Source organism: Hermetia illucens, chromosome 3 (genome assembly GCF_905115235.1).
Source record: "Hermetia illucens chromosome 3, iHerIll2.2.curated.20191125, whole genome shotgun sequence".
Taxonomy (NCBI): domain Eukaryota; kingdom Metazoa; phylum Arthropoda; class Insecta; order Diptera; family Stratiomyidae; genus Hermetia; species Hermetia illucens.
The window spans coordinates 126,349,262-126,374,024 of record NC_051851.1 but is presented as its reverse complement, the minus strand read 5'-3'; the positions used below and the strand labels follow the sequence as shown (position 1 = coordinate 126,374,024).

General features: G+C 43.5%; 1 protein-coding gene across 1 annotated transcript in view; it reads left to right on the top strand.

Annotated features, from left to right (window-relative positions):
* Positions 1-23,771, top strand: part of LOC119652126 — a 72,444-nt gene extending 48,673 nt beyond the window's left edge. Inside the window, exons 6-7 of the mRNA XM_038056066.1 lie at positions 22,877-23,036; positions 23,101-23,771. Of these exons, the coding sequence (XP_037911994.1) occupies positions 22,877-23,036; positions 23,101-23,720 (780 nt within the window). The 3' untranslated portion in view covers positions 23,721-23,771. The remainder of the gene's footprint in view (positions 1-22,876; positions 23,037-23,100) is intronic.
* Positions 23,772-24,763: the final 992 nt, after the last annotated feature.

Sequence of the window (24,763 nt, the reverse complement as noted above, 5' to 3'; positions counted from 1 at the left end):
ACTACCACCTGAGCATTCGAACTTGAGCCTGTACCCAATAATCGCTCGGTTTTCGCTCATAAAATCTAAAAGAACACAAATTCTGCTTTGAAATTGCAGCGCATTCTGGGATTCTGGGGAGCTATGCGATTTATGCAATAAAAAATATGGATTTTGAAAATCTGCTAAGGTGGTTTCTCCGCAAGCCAATAGTCCCAGCATTCAATAGTTTTGTCATACCCTTTGTCAGAATTGTAGTTTCACTTTATTTAATATGGGCTAAGAAAACAGTATACATATGCTTTTGCGGTGCGGGGCTGCCTACACTATAATGAATAACGCCGCTTTCTTGCCTTGCCGCTATATTTCCGACGAGGTGTTTTTGCTCTCGTAATTCGTATAGAGTGCGGTCAAATCGGTCTCACTCTAACGCTTAACATGAGTGGAAGTCTCAACCAAAACGCATCGAATAAGTAGTATCCACATTCAGTGAACTGGAATGCAGTGCGTTTCGCTTCAGTGAATATACTTCTGATGAACTTTCCGAGCACTATTTCAGCAGTGTCAGGCAAAAAAAGTAGGCGGTATGAAGAAGGCAAATCGGGGTCGTCTTTCTCTTTGCTGATCAGCGCAAGCCTCGCCACTTTCCAACGAGCGGGGAAAATGCCCTATTTCAGGCAAATGTTGAATGCGCCGAGTAGTAGATCTGCCCGGTGTTGTAATACCAGTTTGTTTACCTCCACTGGAATACCATCGGGTCCTAGCGCCTTTTTGTTTGTAATAGAGAGGACTACTTGTTCCAACTCGTTTATAGAGAAAAGTGGACAGCCCTCCGCACTCTCCTTTTGGCTGATTTGTACTCCGTCAATATGGTACATGCCTCCTCCCAGCCGCTTAGATGTTGTGCTAAGCAGCGGAGCCTGTGACACTCTTTCCGGAGCTTTGCAATTTCCACCGTCCACCAATACATAGAAGGTTTGCCACATCCCGATGCCTTCCTAGGCTGGGAGGCTCCGCAGGCCGTCGTTATCAGATTCATAACTGAATTTACGACAGTGTCAGCTTCAGCGCCACCACCGCCAGGGGTACCCTCCGGCACGGCGCCACCTATTCCAAAAGATTCGACAAACCTCCCGGTGTTCATCTTTGCAACGTTCCATGTACAGAAAGAGGGCCGGGCCGCACATACCGAGAGTTTGTGTCGACCACTTCGAAGGCAATATATTGATGGTCGCTTGCGAGAAGTCTTCCAGAACTCGCCACCAGTCCACTAGCGACACCAGTGACTCCGACGCGAAGGTTACGTCTGGAATGCTTCCCTCGCAGCCATATCCTAAACAATTACGTTAAAATTGTTTAAGATATCAAGCTTGTCCACTCGAAGCAGGATTGCTCGAGGAAGGTTTTTCTGCGTGGAGATTCCTTTTTGCGTAGTGACAGCTCATCGGTAAGGATACAGGATACATCGATTGGAGGCTCGTGCCAGCCATGTTAGCAATGTCGCTTTACTTTGGTTCGCTTGTTGAGGACTAGGAACCAATACCGTGGGTCGGATAGATTCCCAGTTCTTGCAGGAAACCTGAGGCGGCTCCGCATACATATGAAAGGGGGGTGCACATTTGTTTTTGTCATATGCTACTCAGATAAACTTAATAATTGAAGATTGTCAGTTTTTTATATGACCGGATATACTAGGGCCGCATGAGAACATTCTATTTTCATGCTTTTATTTTCTTAAGGTTTTGTGTAAAAGAATTGGCTCTCTGTCAAAAAAGACTTGATCGATTGCATCATCGCTCCGTCAAAGGTTTGTTTAGGTCGGCCTTTTGGTCATTTCGGTTCAGACCAACCCTGGCAAACGAATTCTCGTTAGCGCGAACTGTATGACCAAGCCATCGAAGACGCCTTTCTCACAATTTTTCCACGTTCGGATATTTTCATTTCGGATGTGATCATGACGTGTAATGCCACTGGTCCAACGTAACATTTTCGTCTCCAGTATTAAGAGGCGCTGTTCATACTTTTTGATAGTCCGTCATTGCCCAGAATCACAGAGGGCGGACGACACTGCGATGAGTTTTTCATTTGCGACGTTCGTTGATACGTTGACCACAAATATCACTAGTTGTGGACCACGGCTTCATCCAGGTTGTGCTAATGCGTGAAGAATTTCATAACGCAGTTCATCATTGGCTGATAGTATTGTTGCGAGCTATTGAAATCATGCCTATGTCATTTTGATCAGTCGCCAAAAATTCTTAGACCGTGTTTCATGAGGCGATTATTCCATTTTTGAAGAGTTGTTCTAGATCAGCTTTGCTATGAGCCGCTAGGAATTCATCATTTGCATAAACCACGTTTGATATTCCGTGTGACAGTGCCCATAACAAAAAGAAAGAAGAATGGTGAGCGGATCCATCCTTGATGAACACCGGCAGAGACACGCACCAGAGCAAATCAGATGAGTTCGTGTAGCACACGGTCAAAGGCCTTCTTTTGATCCAGAAATGCAATGTAAAGAGAGTGATGCTTATCGCTCGCAGCATGTATTAAGGCAGTAGTCAGCAGTTCTTGACAAACGTCACTTGATTCACGGTTATTTAAAAGAGTTTGCGAATACTGTTGTGAAGAATGCGTTAAAAAATCTGCATGGTATGGGATAGAAACCGGATCTGACGGCAATTTAAACATTCTGCTGGACTACCTTCTTTTTGCCTTATTGGAACGCTGGTACTTTCTTGCCGGGTATATGGTGTTGCACCTGGTCCGATTGAGGAATTCACTCAGCCATACTGTTGGGTTCCAGCTGTTCGACATTATATAATGGGGAGCGTCATTAGCCGGCATCAAATGGTTCGACTCCTTTAACAGCATCACGGAAACCCTCAGAGACGGCGAGGCTAACACCATTTGCATGTTGTAGGGATAAAAAAGAAGACGTTTTAGACCGGGTTCATTATTATGAACCCGAGTCTAAACAAGACAACAGGCCGTGGCACAAAAAGGCTCGCTTAAGGTGTATTGTTTTTACATCATATTTCATTTTTCTTTAGTCTTCATTCCCTGAATTGCCACAATCCCTATTGATAACTAACTTTATAAAAGCAGACAGATAAGAAAACAGTAAGTCGATTCTGACTAGGTGTAGCTTTTGGGACGAGTCATCGTAGATAACCAAGTGTGGGGTTTTTATGCATTCGTTCAGTTCACCAGGTGTGTATTCGCAAGATAACTTTCATTTCCAGCAACTTCCCGGCAATACTTTATCAAAGTCATTGTAAATCACTTGTCATGCACCGATCAGATTCTGTTGAATATAAATCATTAAAGTAATCCTAAAATATTAGCTTATCAAATGCAAGAATTCTTGTATATTCAAAAACAATAATATGCTTTAAATTATGCCACATATTTTGCTTTGCAATTATCCTCTGAAGATATAACTTTGATAAGAAGAAACAACGATTTAATTTTGTTGATAATTTATTGCATTCATGTGGTTTGGTCACGAAAAACGTTCCTCGATTGTGAAAATTAACAACGATTAGAGAGACTGTCCACTTGGAAGCTCTATTCCGAAGAGGGAGATGTTTAATGCAATTCACGATGTATTAATGAGCTAGTATCTTCAATTCGGGGAGTGAATTTACCTAAAACAAAATATATATAACCTCAGCCAATTATGGCCAAAAGCATCATTAGTGTGGCGACTAATTCTGTAAATTTACCTAAGGTAAGTAGACATCATAAAACCTGCGTGTGGTTGGCCAAAGCGCGTGATACTATAATTGAAAAGATATATTGTATAGCAACATATGGGATTAACATCCATCAAAGCTATTCTTACTCTCCTGCCTCTATCACGGCGAAGGATTATTCCCAGAAAGGGAATTAATTTATCCACCCATCCGGTACGTCGGGTAGATTGATGTCCTCCTGTTGAACTCTTTGCAAAGGCGCACAGCGGATTATCGTTCATATACCTTGTTCATTCGAATTTTGTAGACAGTGCTTTTGCTTGCAGCAGTTTCGCTAGGAATCATTCTTCCAGCTATTCAGGTTTTCGCTTGCTCTTAGGAAAAGTTTCCTCGTTCGAAGACAAGGCGGGTTCAAAAATGATATTTCCTGCTTCCACCAATGGTTTAGTTTTCTGCTGTGGGAAAGATGCTATTGTGGCAATGCAATTAAATTGGATCTAGGCTTTCAAGTATGTTAGAGTGCTTCAATCAAGGCGATATTGGTATACTACTACTACTGATTTGACTCAGGTACTCATTCACAGCTTGGCCGTCTGCGATTGATACTTGATGTCCAGTCATTATGTAAATCTCTCCGTCACCAGTGGGATTTTAACCGCGAACTTGCGTTGCGACAGCCTAGTGCTCTAACCATTAGGTCATCCGAACGTGATCGCACAGTTATCTCACTTTTTTCATTTGCATTTCTTTAAGGTCGTAATCTTTTTTTAGCGCCGTAAGAAATGCCTCATACTCCAAAGCTACGGTGAATTAGCTAATAACTCTAGTCTTTATTACTCCCAGTTCGCCCTAGGGTGTCGTTTCCACTTATGTTGAGAGAGCGATAGCATACTGGTCGCTGTGGATGTCGTGCATACTCACAAGGTAGACCATTTCTCTTACCAACGGGATATTGCGGAATGTGAGAGGGACGATCGAGCCTAACTCCTCACCTTGGAAGTTGACCACACGTTCAGCTTTCCAAAGTTTGCTAGTAGGAATTCACCGTGTTCATCCCAGTTCTTGACGTGTTCATCCCTCGGTTTCCCTACTTAGGGCTATAATCACCAACTTTTGATGTTTAACCGCCTGATATTCCATTATGAGGATCACAACAACTGTAAATGAAGACATTAAGTTTGCCTGTACCAAACCGTCCCGGCATTTCCTGCATCTTTTGAACGTACCACGTTTTTGAGATATTTGCTCTCTGACTTTGAACACTTTAACCTACTTTTAATTTGCCTGTGATAGGCAATTTACCCGCTGCTTCTACTTCCTGTCGTCTTCTTCAATTTTTTAATGCTATTTGTTCTATGTTGGTAAGATTAAATTGCTCTTTAGTGGAACGGAAATATCTTTCCGTGAAATAATCTTTTGGTCCTTATGACCAATTATTATTTCCTGCTCTCGGGCTTATTTGCTCAACGCCTTTTCTATTTTGTTGCGGAAACTATCATTGACTTCTTGTGTGTTCGTCTGATACATTTCACAGTATTGTCTGAGTTCGTCAGTTTCGAATCTGCTTTCATATTTCGAAGCATGTTGGCGTAAAACATAGCGGATTGCTGGAAACCTAGGGGTAAGCTGATACTACCCCCTACTTCGGTTCCATACTTTTCAGCCTACCTTATTTTGAGGAAGTGACGTTTTTCTTGTGCAATGTCTTTATATAGGACAATTTAATGTCCTGTATTAAAACCCCGAAGTATCCACCGTCCACTTTGTCGCTGTTCTGATTTGCCCCGTTTCCAGCAAAAATCCGATTCCGATTCCTGCGATGAATCTAATTAAAAAAATCTGAAATCTGGTAGAGTAAAGGTTTCCTTTTCTGTTTAATTCAAAACCCGAAAAGGGGTTTAGACATGAGTGGTCGAGAGAGAGCCCGCTATCTTCTGAAGAGTGGACCTCTCAAGTTAGTGCGGCCTGCCATTAGTAGATGGCACCTCAGGACCATTGGAGTACAGTGAATTCACCTGAAATACAAAACTTGGACTTTCCATAACTTGGTGGCGGAGCGACCAACTTGCGTGTCGGACATCCGCAAGTGCGAATCGTGATGGCCATAACATTGAAAAACAATTTTTGACAGTTGAAATTGTTGGTTTTAATTCATGTCGGAGCAGATATTTTAAATGTTGTAATCGATCCGGGACAATTACGAATAAAGATAAAAACACAACTTTGATGAAATGATAACTTCTAACTGATCGCCACATACAACCAATAAGCCTGATGTGCTGTTAGCTGACAAGACGGTTGCTCTGCGTATATTATTGATGTTGCTTTCCCCCATAAAAGCAACATTGGACGGAAATACGTGAAGAAGAAAGTGAACTATGAGCCACAGGCTCGGGAAATTCAAGAAATTTGGCGTCTTGAGAGGGTATTTGTAGTTCCCATATTATTCTCAACAATTCCCTTACTGCTTGATGCCTTGATGTTCTGGGACTCTCACATACTCTGGTTCGGCTTTATCGCGCCCCTTTATCTTTTAAGTAGGTAGGATCGTCTGAGACTGAATGCTTGGCAGTTAGTGCTAGTATTAGGTGAAATCTGACATCTGCCGAGATTTTGATAGCTCAAGAAATAATAATAATTCTTGGCGCGACAATTCAATCGGATCTGGGGCTTGCAGCGTGTTATAGTACTTCATTCAAGACTATAATCGTATGCTGTAAGGCTATGTTACCCTGTAGGAGGAAATGTGGTGAACGTTGCGCCGTTGTCCGATTGCTGATGAAAGCTAGGCGAAAGTAATATTCATTGAAGTCGATTTTTACCATCTGGTGGTATGGCAAGTTTGATTTTATCAGTACTGGATTCAGCCAATTAATTTTAGTGGCTCTCCATGGTACAACTGGGGAGTAGCACTTCTGTATTCTGTATTGACTAGTCCTCTTAATTTTTTGGGCATATCTCTTAAGGTACTACATAATACGATATTGCGGGAATGGGATAGTTTGCTCATGAAGTCATAAAGTCTCCGGATAGCTGAAAAGTTAGAACATAAAGCTGTCGTACGGAAGGTCGCGGTTCAAACCGCACTGGTGACAGTGGGATTTATATCATGATTTGACGCAGGATACCAGTACTCAGCTGTGAATGAGTATCTGAGTCAAATCAGGGTACTACAGTGTACCGTTACAGTCTTGAATGAAGTGCTCTAACACACTTCAAGGCCCTGATTCAATATGGATTGTTGCGCGAACGATTATTACTATTATAGATCGTTAACTTAGCTATCCTAAAAGATGTTGCAAAAAATTCAAAGGTAAATTTCTTTAGATTTTATTATCGTGAAACGGAGAGATTCGTGGGTACAGGCTCAGGCTCGAGCGCCTAAGAGGTAGTCGCTTTATTTCCTTACATTTTAAACCAATGATCATGAAATTGGGAGGTTTGATCCTTTATTGGATTTACATCACTAAAAGTAAAAAATCCCCAAATAATACGTGTATGGTTGATGTGATTATCCTTTTAACATCCTACTAAACACTACTTAGCGATTATTATAGGCCATGTATTGATTTCCTAGTGCAGATGGTTTTGGGGTGAAATCAGGAGGTAGCTGTTATTTAACAAAGTACCATATAAGTTAGGAGACCATCAGTAGTAGAAATTTGTCTAGTGACTTACAATTTTCCAGTTAGTTTTTCTTTAGGTGTGGTTAATTAGTTTCTGACGAGGTACTAGCTAGTCAACTTAGTGGCAACAATGCGGATAAACCATTGAAGCATTCAAGTGATATAAATCATATAGAATCACTTTAATTGCGTTGGTAATCATCGTCACCAGCTCAACAATTGGCCACTCCAGACCTGCCATGATCAGAAATCCCGCTTCTACGTCGATGTCTACCAATTCGATAATTCATAACTGGGAGAGTCAGGGTTGGCTTGTTATGTGGGTTTCAGGAAGGAAGAACACCATCTGACTGGCAAGAAAGTACCACTGTTCCAATATGGAAAAAGAAAGGTAGCCCAGCAGAATTTTCAAATTACCGCCTGTCCGCTGCGCGGTTGCTCATGGAGAAACACCGTGAGAAGCATCGGCCTCTTTACATTGCCTTTCTGGATCTAGAGAAAGCGTTTGACCGTGTACCACATGAACTCATCTGGTATGCTTTACGACAACACTTCGTGCCAGAAGAACTCTTGCGTTGGGTTCAATTGCTCTACCATGGTCCGAAAAGTAAAGTTCGAAATATGACGGGTGTATCAAAACCGCTTCGTGTCTCTGTTGGTGTTCATCAAGGAAGCGCCCTCTCATCACTCCTCTTTGTTCTTGTTACACGGGATATCCAACGTCCAGCGCCCTACACACTGCTTTATGCAGATGATGTTTTCCTAGCATTTGATAGCAAAAATGATCTCGAGCAACTTCTTCAAAAATGGAATGATCGCCTCATGCAATTCGGTCTCAGATTGAATTTAAACAAAACTGAATTTTTGACGACCGATCCTCATGAAACAGGCACAATCACTGTCAGCGGCAGTGATCTGCCCAGAACTGAGCGATTTAAATACCTCGGGTCAACGCTATCAGTCAATGGAGAACTGCGTTCTGAAATTGCTTCACGCATTAACGCAACCTGGATGAAATGGCGTTCCACAACTGGTGTTCTTTGTGATCGACATATCAACGAACGTCTCAATTCTAAAATTTACTGCAATGTCGTACGTGCAGTTGCTCTTTATGCTTCTGAGTGTTGGCCGACTATAAAAGATAATGAACGGCGTCTTGCGGTAATGGAGACGAAGATGTTACGTTGGACCAGTGGCGTCACACGTTTAGATCACATCCGAAATGAGGATATCCGCGTTTGTTATGTGGTTGCACCGATCGTGGAAAAGTTGCGAGAGAGGCGTCTTCGATGGTATGGTCACGCAATTCGTGCCAACGAGAATTCACTTGCCAAGATTGGTCTGAACATCGAAGTCGATGGTAAAAGACCAAAATAATAATAATAATAACCATGTGTGCCTTTCAGGATGGCGTGGTCACCACCCGAGCTTATAAAACGCTCATCATGAAAGAACGGGTGGAGAACGACCAGTGCAGAATGTGTGGTTCGGCGTTAGAGACGTTGGACCATCTCATTTCTGGCTGTACTGTTATGGCACCGGTGCAATACATCACCAGGCATAATGCTGTATGTAAGGTTATCCATCAAAATCTTGCATACAAGCATGGGCTGATCACGGGGACATGTCCGGTTTACCGATATGAGCCGCAAGCAGTACTTGATAGTTCTGCTTACAACATGTATTGGGACCGGCAAGTTCTGACTGATCGCCATACCGCACACAACAAGCCTGACGTACTGTTAGTTGACAAGACGGGTCGCTCCGCGTATATTATTGATGTTGCTATCCCCCATAATAGCAACATTGAACGGAAATACGTGGAGAAGAAAGTGAACTATGAGCCATTGGCTCGGGAAATCAAAGAAATTTGGACGTCTCGAGCGGGTGGTTGTAGTTCCCATAATATTGTCAGCTACAGGTATTGTACCTAAATCCCTCACGGCTTCCCTTGATGTACCTGGGACTTTCGCACAGTCTGGTTCAAGCCATGCAGAAGTACACCATTCTGCATACGTGCTCGATGTTGCGGGGAGTACTCGACGGATTCTCCCACTGACCTACCATCGACCACCACCACCAGTGCCCCTTTAGTTTTTAAGTAGGTAGGATCGTCCGAGCCTAAATGCTTGGCACTTAGTGCTAGTATTAGGTAAAATCCGGCGTCTGCCGAGATTGTGATAACTCGGAAATAATAATAATAACCGTTGGCACAACAATCCATATTGGATCAGGGCCTTGAAGTGTGTTAGAGCACTTCATTCATGACCGTAACGGTACACTACAGAACACTGTAGGAGGCAATGTGGTCAGCATTACGCTCGCCCGAGATTATTACCCTAATTTTACTCAGGTACTCATTCACAGCTGAGTCGACTGGTATCCGACGTCAAATCACGATATAAATCCCACTGCCACCAGCGAGATTTGAACCGCGACCTTCCGTACGACAGCCTTGTGCTATAACCACTCAGCTATCCGGAGCCAAAAGGCAGACCTAAACAACGGTGGCTTGATACGCTAGATGGGGATTTGAAAGCTTGGAGATTGCACCCAGATCAAGCATTCGATAGAGCTAAATGGCGAAGCCGATCACGACGAGCCAACCCCGCCTGTGAACGGAACAAAGGCTGAAAAAAAAGAAGATGGTGGTTGTGGTAACGCCCATATCGCGGGCAAAATCCAGTGGGCTCAATGCGTAGAGTAGCTTGGAATACACTGGCGAAACCTCACAGACCATACGACTCGGATATACTGTATGTATTCGAGAAAAACCCCCGCGCGGACTCTACGGTAAAGAATACTGTGTCATAACTTTGCAACACGCCACCAGTATTCCACTCTGCCCTAGATGGAAAGTTTCTCGTGAAGTTCAGCTTGCGTGTAGCATAGTCCGTGGGGAACGCCCAGTTTTCCCGAGGTATTTCGTCTAGGATGTTACTGTGGCCGTAGGGCTTCGCTGTTCAGCATCCGGACTCACGTAGTCTAACGGCACTGCACTTTTCTAGGATACTCTGTGTGTTAGTACTTTCTCATTTTGAGGAAAAACTTCTGAAGAAGATTAAGGTTAGACCCTAAAGAAGCTCGTCAGTACATAAAACTAGCTTTCATAACTTGAACGAAATAATTCAGCGTATCGGAGGTTCTTCGAGTAAACACCACATCAATAATATCCATACATCTAATCCCATGATCTAACACGTGACTACATACAAAAATTTATTTAATTTATTCAAAATTGTGTAAAACAAAACTTTACTAAAACCCGTTTACTGTCTGTCTATCTGCCTATTTTTCTTCTTTTATTTGTTTGGTAGGCGGAAGGCTTCAAAATCTATCGCTGGCTTCTGCCATACGGTTATATCGGACCTTTGCCCATTAAAATCACCTCCTTAATCCACTCTCCCCGTGAGACTGCCATATGACACTACGTCGCGGGGCTGAATCAGTACTTAACTGTTATTCGCGATGGTGATCCTCTCCCGTTCTTTCCTCCTTCTGAACTCCTCCTGGCGTAGCAATCCGGGGATATTCTTTATTGCTTGTTCCACCGCTTTCCACACCTCAATCGAAATCAACATATTCTCCACTATTTGTTCCGCTGATAAGTGGATATTACCTACTACTTCTATTTCCGTTCAATATGATGCGAACCTTGGGCAATAGAAGAGTACAAGCTCCGCATCCACCCTTATGCACTCGCAGTTCGGAGAATCATCATGATTAAATCGGTGGAGATATCCTCGATAACAGCTATGTCCGCCTTGAAAATGTGTTAAGTCATGCCTCCATTTACTCCAGATTGCAACATTCGGCATCAACCTATGATTCTGCCGTCCTTTCTTGCCCTCGTCCCTTCTACCAACGATAGATCCTTTGATGACTGTCATCGAGCCGCATTAAGTTTACCAATGTTGACAATCCGTAGGGGTTCAATCGCCAAGACATGGATAGGCATCATCCCAGCTATTATATTTTACATGCTGCGTCGTCGGATATCATTCGGTAAACGGAATATGTTCATCATCATCATCATCAACGGCGCAACAACCGGTATCCGGTCTAGGCCTGCCTTATTAAGGAACTCCAGACATCCCGGTTTTGCGCCGAGGTCCAACAATTCGATATCCCTAAAAGCTGTCTAGGCGTCCTGACCCTTGCCATCGCTCCATCTTAGGCAGGGTCTGCCTCGTCTTCTTTTTCTACCATAGATATTGCCCTTATAGACTTTCCAGGTGGGATCATCCTCATCCATACGGATTAAGTGACCCGCCCACCGTAACCGGCGGATTTTATCTACAACCGGACGGTCATGGTATCGCTCATAGATTTCGTCATTGTGTAGGCTACGGAATCGTCCATCCTCATGTAGGGGGCCAAAAATTCTTCGGAGGATTCTTCTCTCGAACTGCGGCCAAGAGTTCGCAATTTTTCTTGCTAAGAACCCAAGTTTCCGAGGAATACATGAGGACTGGCAAGATCATAGTCTTGTACAGTAAGAGCTCTGACCCTATGGTGAGACGTTTCGAGCGGAACAGTCTTTGTAAGCTGAAATAGGCTCTGTTGGCTGACAACAACCGTGCGCGGATTTCATCATCGTAGTTGTTATCGGTTGTGATTTTCGACCCTAGATAGGAGAAATTGTCATTTTCTCTCTGCGGCAAGCGATGGAAAAACTGTTGGAATATGGACAACAGTTGCACCATCTGTTCATCGACTTTAAAGGCGCCTATGATAGCATAGCCAGGGTAAAACTGTACACGGCCATGAGAGAATTCGGTATCCCGACGAAATTAATAAGACTAACTAGGCTGACCCTGACCAATGTGCGAGGCCAGATAAAAGCAGCAGGATCTGTTGCTGATTTGCCTGGAGTGAAGCCTCTTTGGTATGGGCCAATGATGTTCTGAGCGTATGGGGCTATCCGGCCTAGCAAAATAGTGGAGAATATCTTATAGATGGTACTCAGCAACGTGATACCTCTATAGTTGCTGCACTGTGTGATATCTCCCTTTTATTATATGTATGAGACAGATAATGCCTCGTTGCCAATCGTCAGGCATTGATTCGCTGTCCCATACCTTGAGCACAAGTTGATGAACCACTTGGTGTAACTGGTCGCCTCCATATTTAACCGATTCGGCTGTAATTCCACCGACTCCTGGCGACTTATGATTTTTTAGCCGATGAATTGCACGGACTGTTTCTCCTAAACTTGGTGGTGGCAGTATTTGTCCGTCGTCTTCAGTTGGCGGGACCTCCAACTCGCCGATGTTCTGGTTGTTCAGTAGCTCATCAAAGTACTCAACCCATCGCTCACAAATCAGATTTCCCTCTTTCTCTCGGCAGGATGAGCATCGAGGTGTATAAGGTTTCATCCTGCTGACTTGTTGGTAAAACTTCCGCGCCTGGTGCGGTTGCTCCCTGTACTTTTCTAGTTCACAGACTTGTTGGTTCTCCCAGGCTTCCTTTTTCCGTCTGTGAAGTCGCTTCTCCGCTCGACGGAGTTCGTGATAAGTCTCTGCGCGTGCCCGCGTTCTTTGAGAATGCAACATTATTCGGTATGCGGCCTTCTTCCGTTCTGTTGCTAGCTTACATTCATCGTCAAACCAGCCGTTCCGACTACTTTTGCGGCTGGGGCCAAGTATGTTTGTGGCCGTAGCCATGATAAAGTTCTTCAGGTGATAGTGAAGATTGATGCTTCATCTCCAGGTCCTCTGTTGACTGTGGTTATTGCGGCATGCATTTCCCTCTTATAGGTGTCGCGGAGGGTTGTGTTGTGGATGGCTTCAGTGTTCACTCTCACCTGATTGTCAGAGGGGATTCTAGGTGGTATTGTTATTCGAGCTCGGAGCACCATGCCAACGTGATAGTGATCCGAGTCTATATTGGCCCCCCTATATGTTCTGACATTCATCAAGGCTGAGAGGTGGCGGCGTTCGATCAACACGTGGTCAATTTGGTTGAAAGTGGTCCCGTCTGGAGAGGCCCACGTATGTTTGTGGACCGCTTTCCGCGCAAACCAGGTACTTCCAACAACCATTTCGTGTGACCCTGCTAATTGAATAATCCGCAGTCCGTTATCATTTGTTTTTTCGTGTAAGCTATGGGAGCCAACGTATCGCCTGGATACGGGCTCCTTCCCTACTTGGCTGTTAAAATCCCAAGTATGATTTTGATATCATCTGGGACAGGCTTCGAGGGTTCGTTCTACTGCCTCGTAGAAGGTATCCTCTGTAGGGGCGTGAACGTTTATGAGGCTTATATTTCTAAACTAGCCTCGCAAGCGCAGAGTGCATAGCCGTTCACTTATGTTTTCAAAGCCGATAACAGTAGGTTTCATTTTTTGGCTGACTAAGAAACCTACTCCGAGCACATGGTTTACTGGATGACCGCTATAATATATGGTGTAGTGGCTCTTCTCCAGGAAACAAGAGAATCTCTTGCAACGCTGTTATATCAGCCCTATATTGGGACAGGGTATCGGCTAGCTGCTCGTCAGCTTCATCTCTGTACAGGGAGCGCACGTTCCATGAGAAAATACGCAAATCGTTATTCCGTGTTCGTTGCCGGGTCCGTCGTTTTAAAATCCGTCCTGTCCGAGGCTCCTGTTGTGGCTTCGTAACAAGTTGTTTTCCGTGTAGGGTTGTCAGCCCTACCCAACCCCCAACCTGGAGGACCAGTTGGTACAATTTGTCCCGTTTTTAGGCGCGGGAGACTCGCCTTCATCCTTCTTCGTCTGCAGCTTTTCGTTAAGAAAGAGCTCCCAGCGGTCACCACGTGGAGGTGGAGATAGGGTTTGGTAGTAGAGCTGTTGGTGTTGGTTCAGCAGGCATTTCCCAGGTTTTATGCTCCATCGTGGGTACCAATCCACGTTTCGCCCTGGGACCTATACTACCCTTTGACCACCTATTATGTTCGGAGGGCACTAAGTCGACAAGCCGCTGCTATTTTGTTCTATTATTTATATTACCTACTACAATAACCCACACAGGTGCTGCGTCCAATAACACCGAAGTAACCACTATTGAAATGAGTTGTCGACGGCTTTGTCTTGGGGCTCGTATATTCGATAGCATTCTTGCTATCCATGAGCTGATGTTAGACGCGTTTTTCGCTGCATATTGCAGATGTTAATTGAAGTTCATTCATTATCCCGAGATATTTGAGAACAGACTGAAATTGTATGACTCTGTCTCCAACTTTAATTTTTATAGACGTTTTCTTCGTGCGCTTAGTGGTCAGTACCAATTCTGTTTTGTGCCCTGGGAGTGATAGTCGCGTCTTTTCTAACCACTTTATATTTCGATGTCGTCAACATAGGGTGCTACGATAGTTATTCCGATGTCGTCAAACCAATGGAGGCGACACCGCCAGGGTGACGCAACGTTAGCTCTCCGTTATACATTATTTTCCACAATAAAGGGCGAGGGCTGATCCTTGTGACACAAAACAGATTGTTCGGTATTCATTAGGACCCTCATCTGAGTCGCAACAAAGCTGCCTTTCTGTCAGAAACTCGAGAACATTACGTGTGAGTTACGTCGCTGCACCAAGCTTGGCTACTACCTTAATGATTTCATTCCACCCCGCCGGGTTAAATGTGTTTTTTACATCGAGGGTTACCATCGCACAACATTAATTTCCTTCAATAGCTGATTTCGCCAGATTTCTCACCGCATTCACCGCATCGATCGTTGATTTTGCTTTCCGGAATCCAAATTGCCTCTCTGAAAGATCACCTTCCTTTTCCGCTATTGGGAGTAACCTATTATAAAGCTTGTCGTTGGTATTTAAGACGCATATTAGCTTGTACGAAGAAGGTTCGCCTTCGTGGTTTGTTTCATTTTGGGATGGGAATCAATTTTTGTTTCTTCCACCGTGCAGGGAAGATACCTTTTTAAGGTTTTGTGTAAAACAAAACCTTATTAAAATCGATTCAATGTCTGTCTGTCTGTCTGTCACACGCATTTTTCTCCAAAACGGCTAAACCGATCCGAACGAAATTTGGTGGGTAGATGGGAACTATGAAATCCCACGCATACAGTGAGTGGTATAAATTTAGGTAGAGTTTAAAGGGAGACTCCCCATACATGCAAAGGGGGGATTCAAAAATTTTTTTCACCGGATATAGTTGCGTAGGGTATCAAATGAAAGGTCTCGATTTGTACTTTCCGAAACTGATGTTAGTTTTGGCATAAACAGCAAAGTGCGTGCGTAATGATTCAAAATGTACGCACTTGAAGTGAGACAGGACTCATTTTCGTAAACTACCCAACCTAAAAATCCAAAAAAAATCGGAGTGGTGCGCCTAGATGAAATCTAGGCCTCAAAATATGTCCCATTCCAATATCTGCTCAAATAATCTTGCTAATAGTATATTACTACTTTTTAGAAATTTACTGAAAAACCCCCTTAGATTCATCCTAGGACTTCCGAATTTTGTACCAACATACAGGACAATATTTTGTATTTACATGCAAAATTTCGTAGAAATCTGGCAATTAACGCCAAAGTTATAGCAGTTCAAACTTAGCAATTTCGCGCGAATTTACCGCTTCCAAAGCCATGCAAATCAGATGCTGACGTCATAATTACCCGGAATAATTGACATTCGCGTGAAATATTAAAGTCACATTTATGAAGAATCTACTTATCTGCAGCACTTTCTAAGATTTTGTGTAAAACATTTAAGTGAAATCTAATCTTCGAGAGATGTCCTATTCCGGTATCTGCTCAAAAAATTTACTAATAGTATATTATCAACTTTTAGAAATTGACTAAAAAACTCCCCTTAAGTTCATCCTAAGTGTACTAACCTCGTACTAGTACTAGTACTAGCTTCGTGGATACACATGCCAAGTTTCATGAAAATCCAACTATTATTGGGAAAGTTATAGCAGTTCAAACTTATCAATTTCATGCTAATTAACAGCATCCTAAGCCATACAAATAAGATGCTAACGTCATAATTAACGAGAATAATTGAAATTCGAGTGAAATATTAAAATTCCATTCAAGAAGAATCTAATTCTCCCTAGCCCTTTTTAAGGTTTTTATTATATTTGATGTTGGTTAAATTGTTGGCATTTGCTAATAATAGTAAACTCAGAGCGTGAAGCCTATGATGTTGACCATTATCAATACAGGGCTTTCCATGAAAAGATTTATTTAAATCGCTTTCTAGATAATTGAGGGCGATGGAATTTTTCGCTATATTACAGGGAGCTGTCGTGCACTCGTCGCTCCTCACATCTTTTTCTTTTTCTTCAGCCTTCAGTTCACAAGCGGGGTCAGCTCGTGGTGATCGGGTTCGTCATTTTATTTTATCAAATGCCTGATCAAGATATAATTGCGAGACCTTTAAATCCCCGTCCAGCGTATCAAGCCACCATTGTTTTGGCCGGCTTTTTGGTTGCTCACCATTGCTTTCGATATTCTGACCAATACTGGTTGTTGAATTCTTGTTAGCGTGAATTACGTGACCACACCATCGGTAAACGCCTCTCTTGCAGTTTTTCCACGATCGATGCAAACCCATATCGATCGCGGATATTCTCACTTCAGACGTAATCAAAACGTCTCACCCCGCAAGACGCCGTTCATTGTCCTTTATAGTCGGCCAACATTCAGAACTATAGAGAGCGGCAGACAGACGACATTGCAGTAATTTTTAGATTTGGGACGTGCGCTGATACGTCGATCACAAAGAACACCAGTTGGGGATGCCACTTCATCCAGGTTGCATTAATGCGTGAAACAATTTCATTACGCAGTTCTCCATTGGCTGATATCGTTGACTCGAGATTTTTAAATCGCTGAGTTCTGGCAATGGCAGTAACCTGCCCTTCGAGATACTTAAATCGCTCAATTCTGGCAATGGCAGTAACCTGCCCAGAACTGAACGATTTCAATATCTCGGGTCAATGCTATAAGCCAATGGAGAACTACGTTATGCTCCTCACATAGGGAAACACAAAACCTTTTATACCTGAAGCGTCAAGCTTCCGGTTTCCCGATTTGTTTCAAGAATAAAGTAAACACTTGCACGAAAGTTTTTGATACTATCCTTACTGCCACAATGTTCGGTATGCCATCTAAGTCTGGAGCCTTGTTGACTTTGATGTTCTTGGCTGCTTCCAATACCTCTTCCTCGCTTATCGATTTTCGTTGTGGTTGGTTTGAACGCTCGGAGGGTCGGTTTTAATATTCTGAGGGAATAGGACGTTAATTATGTCGTTCAGTGACTTGGGACACGTAATGCACCGCATCAAGGGTCAGAGTCAGTTTCCCTACAGAGCTGCTTGTCTGTCTGTTTGTCACACGGACTTTTTATTGCACCGATTATTGCCAAATATGGTGAGTAGGTGGGAACTGTGACCGCACCCGCAAGTACTGAGTTGCAGTTCCATCGTTCTACTTGGAATTTAAGGGGAGGGGGTCTTCATACATGTAAAATGGAATACACATTTTTTTCCTCCGAATATAGTCATGTCGGGTATCAAATGAAAGGTCTCGATTAGTACTTTTCAAAGGTAATCTCAATGTAGACATTTAACGTACTAGGTGGGAAGGCGGGAGCTGAAAAGTGATAGTTTTTTCAGGTACTCATTTTCAGAACTTACCTATTCAAAAATGTGAAAATATCACAAAGCTGCCACTACATGGTGCCTAAGCTCCGAAATATCTTCCCATATCCTGTCCATATTCTAATCTAAGTTTTCCCATCGCTTCCCGATCTGATTTGTTGCTGATTTGCTTGGAGTGAAGCGTCATTGGTATGGACCGATGATGCTTTGAATGTATGGGACTATCCGACCTAGTAAGATAGCGGAGAATATCTTATAGATGAAACTTAGCAAGGCCTTTTCTCTCCTTTTCTTCTGAGCAGTGGGGACCGACACTGACAGAACAGAACTTGCCTCCAATCACAGTCCAGTCACATCATTCCAATGCTCACTTCAACCTTTTTCGAGCATAGCCTTCGTTAAAATCGGCATTTTTGCTGGTCATCCAAATTTTAAAGCAAACTAATGCTGAACTAAACCTGACAATCCTTTTATAACACCACCATTTAACTTTAATTCCCGAATCAGAGGTATTAGGCGGGGTTAAACGCTGTCTAGACGTAATTAAAACGGGACAATCATAAAAGTGAACAATTCCTAAAAAATATCATTTGCACATCTATGGTTCTTCGCTTCCAATGGAACCGTTATTAAATTTCCCTATTGGTAGGCACTTCAATATGGAAAAAATGTTCCTTGGAAGAATTTGGACGTGTATTGAACAGTGTCCGTGCTAACGCTTGTTGCTGGTAATGAATATTCGGTTAGCGAAGGTATAAAAGAATAATTTGGTGTATGAAGCGCTCTGTGCTGGACACGTTATCTACTAGTAAGTATCCATGAGCTTTAGGGTGCAATGAATTAGCACGAAATATGAAATTTTCACTTTCTATAAATTTGTTAGTAAAATTTGATTTGCCTTCGAAGCCAGCAAAATTATGTCTTATATTATCATTTATAGAGATGCCAAATTTTGTACTTCTAGCAAGGTCGTAAGGGGGCTCTTGGGTAAATTTCTAAAATATAGTAATATAAGTTATCTCCGAGTTATCATAATTTCAGCGGATGCCGGATTTTACCTAATACTAGCACTAAGTGCCAAGCATTTAGGCTCGGACGATCCTACTTACTTAAAAAGTAAAGGGGCGTTGGCGATAGTGGCCGGTGGTAGGTTAATGGGAGAATCCGTCGAGAACTCCCCGCAACATCGAGCACGTATTCAGAATGGTGTACTTCTGCATGTGTGCGAAAGTTCAATGATATCAAGGGAAGCCTTGAGGGATTTAGGTGACAATATTATGGGAACTACAACCACCCGCTCGAGACGCCAAATTTCATGATGAGCTTTCTATAAGCTCGGGTGGCGACTACGCCGTCCTGGATGGCACACATCAACCCCTCCGTTTCAGCAAAGCAGCTGTTCGACAAATGCAACACAACCATCTGTTCGACAAATGCAAATCGACAAATGGCTGCCAAAGACAATTCACGTGTTTACCGTGCATTGCCTTCAACTTCCATTCATTGATCCGCTCTTGGTCCGACTTCACCCCACTCAGAGGATTGAAAGATCGATCCTTCAAGGTAAGTGGAGTCAGTCCACAGTCTGCCTTACAGACAGCCGCATGCAAGGGACTCGCCTGCTCTTTGCTGTAAAAATAAGTGCGCAGCGAGTCGATTTGGCGATGATGTTGTGTCGCAATGTCAACCACTCCCCTACCTCCGATGTCACGAGGCAGGTTCATCCGCTCCACGGCAGACTTTGGATGATGCCTTCGGAATTGGACATAGTTGTCTGTATCTGCCGCTGGACGTTTTCCAAATCGGTCTTCGTCCACGGCAACATTCCGAATGCATAAGCCAGTGAAGGAATAGCGAGTATATTCAACGCGTTTATTCTATTCTTCCCCGAGAGATGCGATTTCAGTACCAGCTCGCAGGAATTCGGGCAGCAGAGCATCCTTCAGATCACTAACTCGAGCATGGGTTCCTTGCAGAATTCCTAGGTACTTGTAGAAGTCTGTCTCGGTCATACCTTCGATGTAGAGGTCACCAATGCTATGTCCGGCAAGCGGCTCGTGATACTCTTTGCGGATATCTTGGATTCGACACTTATCCAATCCAAACTCCATCCGAATATCACGACTGAACATGTCTATTATTCGCAACAGACTTCTAAGGCGGTCGTCAGTCCCAGCATACAGCTTGATGTCATTTAAGTACATCAAGTGTGTCAGCTCGCACTTAATACGTACGCCATACTTTATTGCAAAACCATGCCTTCTAGCTTCATTCAGTAGCCATAAAAGGCGGTTCAGTGCCATACAAAACCAAAGGGAACTCAATGAGTTCCTGGAAGATGCCCCTCCGTATATGGATGGGCTCTGAGGTATTCGCACCCTCAGATGTACGCACTGATAAGGTGGTATGTCACCCTTCCATGACTGTCGCCAAAAACTTTATTAGTTTCGGATCAATGCGATACAGATGTAGGATACCAGCCAGGTATGCGGAATGCTATCAAAAGCCTTGGTGTAATCGATATAGCAACTAAAGGGGTTTCTTTGGCCTCTAGTTACTTGTCCAATAACTACCGACTCGATAATGAGTTGCTCTTTGCAACCCCTTGACCCAACTCGGCAGGCCTTCTGCTCCTCGGACAGAATGTTGTTGGTCTCGAGGTGCGCATTGATCTTTCCACTAATAATGAACGTGATGAATTTGTAGAGGGTTGGTAAGCAAGTAATCGGTCTTGTGCCTGGGGGGTCCTGCACCGTGTCCTTTTTAGGGATAAGGTAGGTAATCCCCGCAGTGAGGAAGGATGCAAATTCCTCCGGCCGAATCATGACCTCATTTATACTGCGTGCCAACCGACTGTGTATGCTGGTAAATTTCTTATAGCAGAAATTCTGCACCCGATCCAGACCTAGACGGTAACATCTGCAAAATTCATGCCAGACGTATTGGAATGGCGGGTGCCTTCCGCGGTGATCCACTCAGCATGCGCAGCATACTGGGCGGGTAACCCCCAAAGTCAACCCTAATACTCTTTCGCTTCCGTCACCGAAAACTGTAGTTTCTGGACGCTCTGTTGGGATTCGTTGAGAGATCTGAAAAAGCTCCGCTGGTTCCTCGCGTATGTTGCATTTTGGACACGTCTGGAATGACCATACCGGCCATACCGTCGTAACCGACTGCATATGAGAGAAAGTTTCTGCTTCAGTGTGTCCAGAATTTCAACTACGGATGTCTCACTGCGGATGGCATAGTTTCGGTAAACCCTCTGCACTTTACTTCTCATCCGTCTGCTGGAATTGCCAGTGCTGATCTTAATCTGTCTAGCAATGTCCTGCCTTAGTGAGTCCTGCCGACGTTCCAGACGAATTTTCCATGGTGGATCTCTTTAGTCACTCAAACCAATAACACGGAAGCGAATCTTCTGACCATGCAATCTGATAGTCGTAACTGCACTGCAATACACAAGTGATTGTAGTTGCTGCAGCGATATATCAGCACACAGCCGAGATGCTGGAGATGCATAGAGCCTGGGAATGCCTGGTCTATGCAAAGGATCCATATCCGAGAATTCTATACACACTCTTTAGAATTCGTCCCGAACCTCAGCCGAAACCTCAGCTGGACGGTGGAGAAGAATGCTTCGGCGAGTACTGAAACTGTTACCTGCAGTGCGGCGTGGTGTTGTTGATGTCGTTGCCTCTGCTCCCATCAACTCTCGGTCACCAGTTTCCCCGATGACCTCAAGTCGAACACGCTCTCTGATGGTGGCCGGGATTGTGTCGCTGCGAGTAAGAAAGCGGTACTGGTCTGCGGACTCGCTGCACAGTCACGTGCGCGAATTGCGGGAAACGCTCGACGAATCTCTGGTGCAACAAGGGGCGGTAAGATGTTGTACCCGCCATTATTTCGTAGTAGGAGCGGATGATGAAGAGGTTTATTTCTTCAGTCTTTTTAATCCGCTGCCTACGCGATCCTACTGAAGTGGTCGCCACAGATTGTGGCGAAACAGCTGTAGCAGGCGAAGCAATGCTCCTGGTCTTCGCGGCGCCTAGACGTCGAAACGCCCCACGACTAGCGGTTTCGATGCCGTATTGTCCATTATGGGAGCCCGACCGAGTCATTAAGTCAGACGACTGCCGCCGGTTATCCGTACCGGACCTTAAATTCCTTCTTCTTCTCATAGTTGGATTTGCATTTTATACCTAACTGCCAGGTGTAGGGATAGCTTCCTCAGCGAGTAATCTGCAGGGCTGCAAAGTTCTCGCACTTTCCTCACCTACCCCCTGAGACGGTGCGGTGGCGTACAGCCATTCAGACTGAAGCTATGCATCCCTCCTCCTTCCACAACTGGGCTTAGGACCGGCTACGGTGGACTAACTTTCTATGGATGCACTTTTGAGATTTTGTTTTTAGTTTTTCGTTTGAATAGTTTCTGAGAATCAGACCTGTTTCACTTTTTGGTACATACATTTTAGCTCTCACTCCCATATGTTATACCTGGTACCAGAAATAATCATCAGTTTCGAAAAGTAAGTAATTGAGCCATATCATTTGATACTCTATGTGACCATATTCTGTGAAAAGAAATGTGTCATCCGCTTTTCGCGTGTATGCGAAATAATGACACTCGTTGAATGTATAGGGTTTCACAGACTATATATTCTCACCAAATTTCGTGACGATAGCTTCACCCGTTTCTGAGTAAAGTATGTGTGGCAGACAAACAGACTGTCAGTCGGGCAGGTGAAAACAAAACCTTAAAAACCTATTACCAATTAAATATTCGAGCTAAAATAATTGGGCTCATATCCTGTCTCCCAAGGCATAGCAACATCTGGTCTTTTAATATCACAATTAATTATCGACCTTATCAATGCATTTATCTAAACATGATCTTGATTTGAAATCTCTGGGATCCTATTCAGTGATAAAAGCATGATTTCTAAATCCCTTAAATCTAATATCGAGCTGATAGTGTAGCCAGTAGCCTACCTTCCTGCCGAAAACGAATAAATTGGCTGGACAGAATAGAAAATATCAGTTTTATTGTCAGTGGGGCGATAGTAACAGCAACAGTAAAATGAAGTGGATTTTGATTGGATTCGCACTTATCGCGGCTTCAGGAGTTTCCAATGGCGATATCATAAGTGAGTGCATTCTGAAATAGAAGAGTATGTTCAGTATTCGTTACCTAACTGATACCTGTTTCAGTTCCTCCTCCACCTGGTGACCAATGTAATGGTCCTGTTCCTGGTGAAGGTCTTGGTGAAGCGCTACGTGAACTTATCGACTTGCTTCCAATTGAGAAGCTCCTGGAAATTTTTATGACATGGGTGACCAATGACGAGGAGGTTATGGCTGCCATGGAATACGTCGGATCCCCCGATTTCACACACATTGTCACTGTAATGCAAAAGACCCCAGAATTCGGTGATATTATGGAGTACTTGTGTTTGGAGTGCTACTTCGATGCCTACTACTACTTGAATGCATTAGGTGGACTCTTCAATTTCCCACCAATGCTTCGGCCATACCAACTCCGTATAAGTTTTGATGGATTGACTGGGTTCCGTGGAATGATGCGCCAGTTGGGAGACGCACTCCCATTAGATGAATTGAGGGAAATCCATCAACGCCGTTTGGCTACAGATAAATACTACAAACTTGCACTGGATAAAATTGGATCACAGGAATTCCGTGATGTTGGTTGTGCTATTCAAGCTACTAAGGAATATGATGAATTGATCGAAAAATTGGAGAACATTGGCGTTGATACTAATGCGGTGCTTGACGCACTTTTTGCTTTCTTCCACTGGCCTGTTGACTGTTAAATGAGTTAAAAATTGTGTCCAGTAAAGATATAATATGATCAGTCGCATTAACGATGAGTTTATTGCCCATTTAGGTTAGAAGGTGGTATTAGCATATGACGTTTACTCACGTATCGATTTCCTTAATGTTGCCTCTACTCTTCGAATATAAGTGTAGAAAACTTAAGCCAAACACTCCTTTCTAGAAACAAGAAAGGTATATGTACACGTATTACATTGCGCAATTTCATTTCATTGAAAACCCATCAAGGTTGGAAGCTGAACTAGTTGTGAACTAAAGAATGGAATTTCCTTCACTCGTATCGCGGCCACGTTCGCCCGTAAAAGCTCTGTTCTGTATCTTCAATCATGGATGAATGACAGCTTTCCACACAGTAATTGAAGAGTACAGTAATCAACAAAGTAAGTAACCTTTGGTATCCTTCGGTTAATCCAACCATAGAACATATGGATAACGATTAAGAAAAACTGGGTTAGGTGCCAAAAAACAGACAAGTTAAGGAACGTATCGGGTTTGTGATTTACTTTGAATAAGGAACTTGAAACGGGAGATTTGAAGTGACTCTTTCACAGAATTGAAAAATGATCCAACTGTGCAAACTTGAAGGTAAGCGTTTACTAAAGGCAGTTAAGATCCTACGGATAAACCTAATAAAAGGGCATCATTTCTATCCCCCAAACTGGTCATGCGTTATTCCTCATGATTTGTGCAGTTTATCATATGTACAAATAAGGACCGTTATCAGAATGTTGATTTACTTCATTTTCCCGCCGGAAAAGATCGCAAAGTGTGCTTATTTATTAGGCTGCTACATTGGTTCAACTCCTTAATGTCATTTGTTTGGTGAGAGATCGCAGTTATGGTGAGAACGGGGGTATACTTTGATTTTCGGTTCACTTTCTTGAAAAGCCCATTTGGAACTACACGTATTAGACGTCTCTCCTAATGCGAATAAAGGAGTATTCAGCAGATGCGGATGAACATTCGACTGTACGCATCCAAAGATGTATGGGGATGGCTATCTTCATATGGGTAAGTAGAA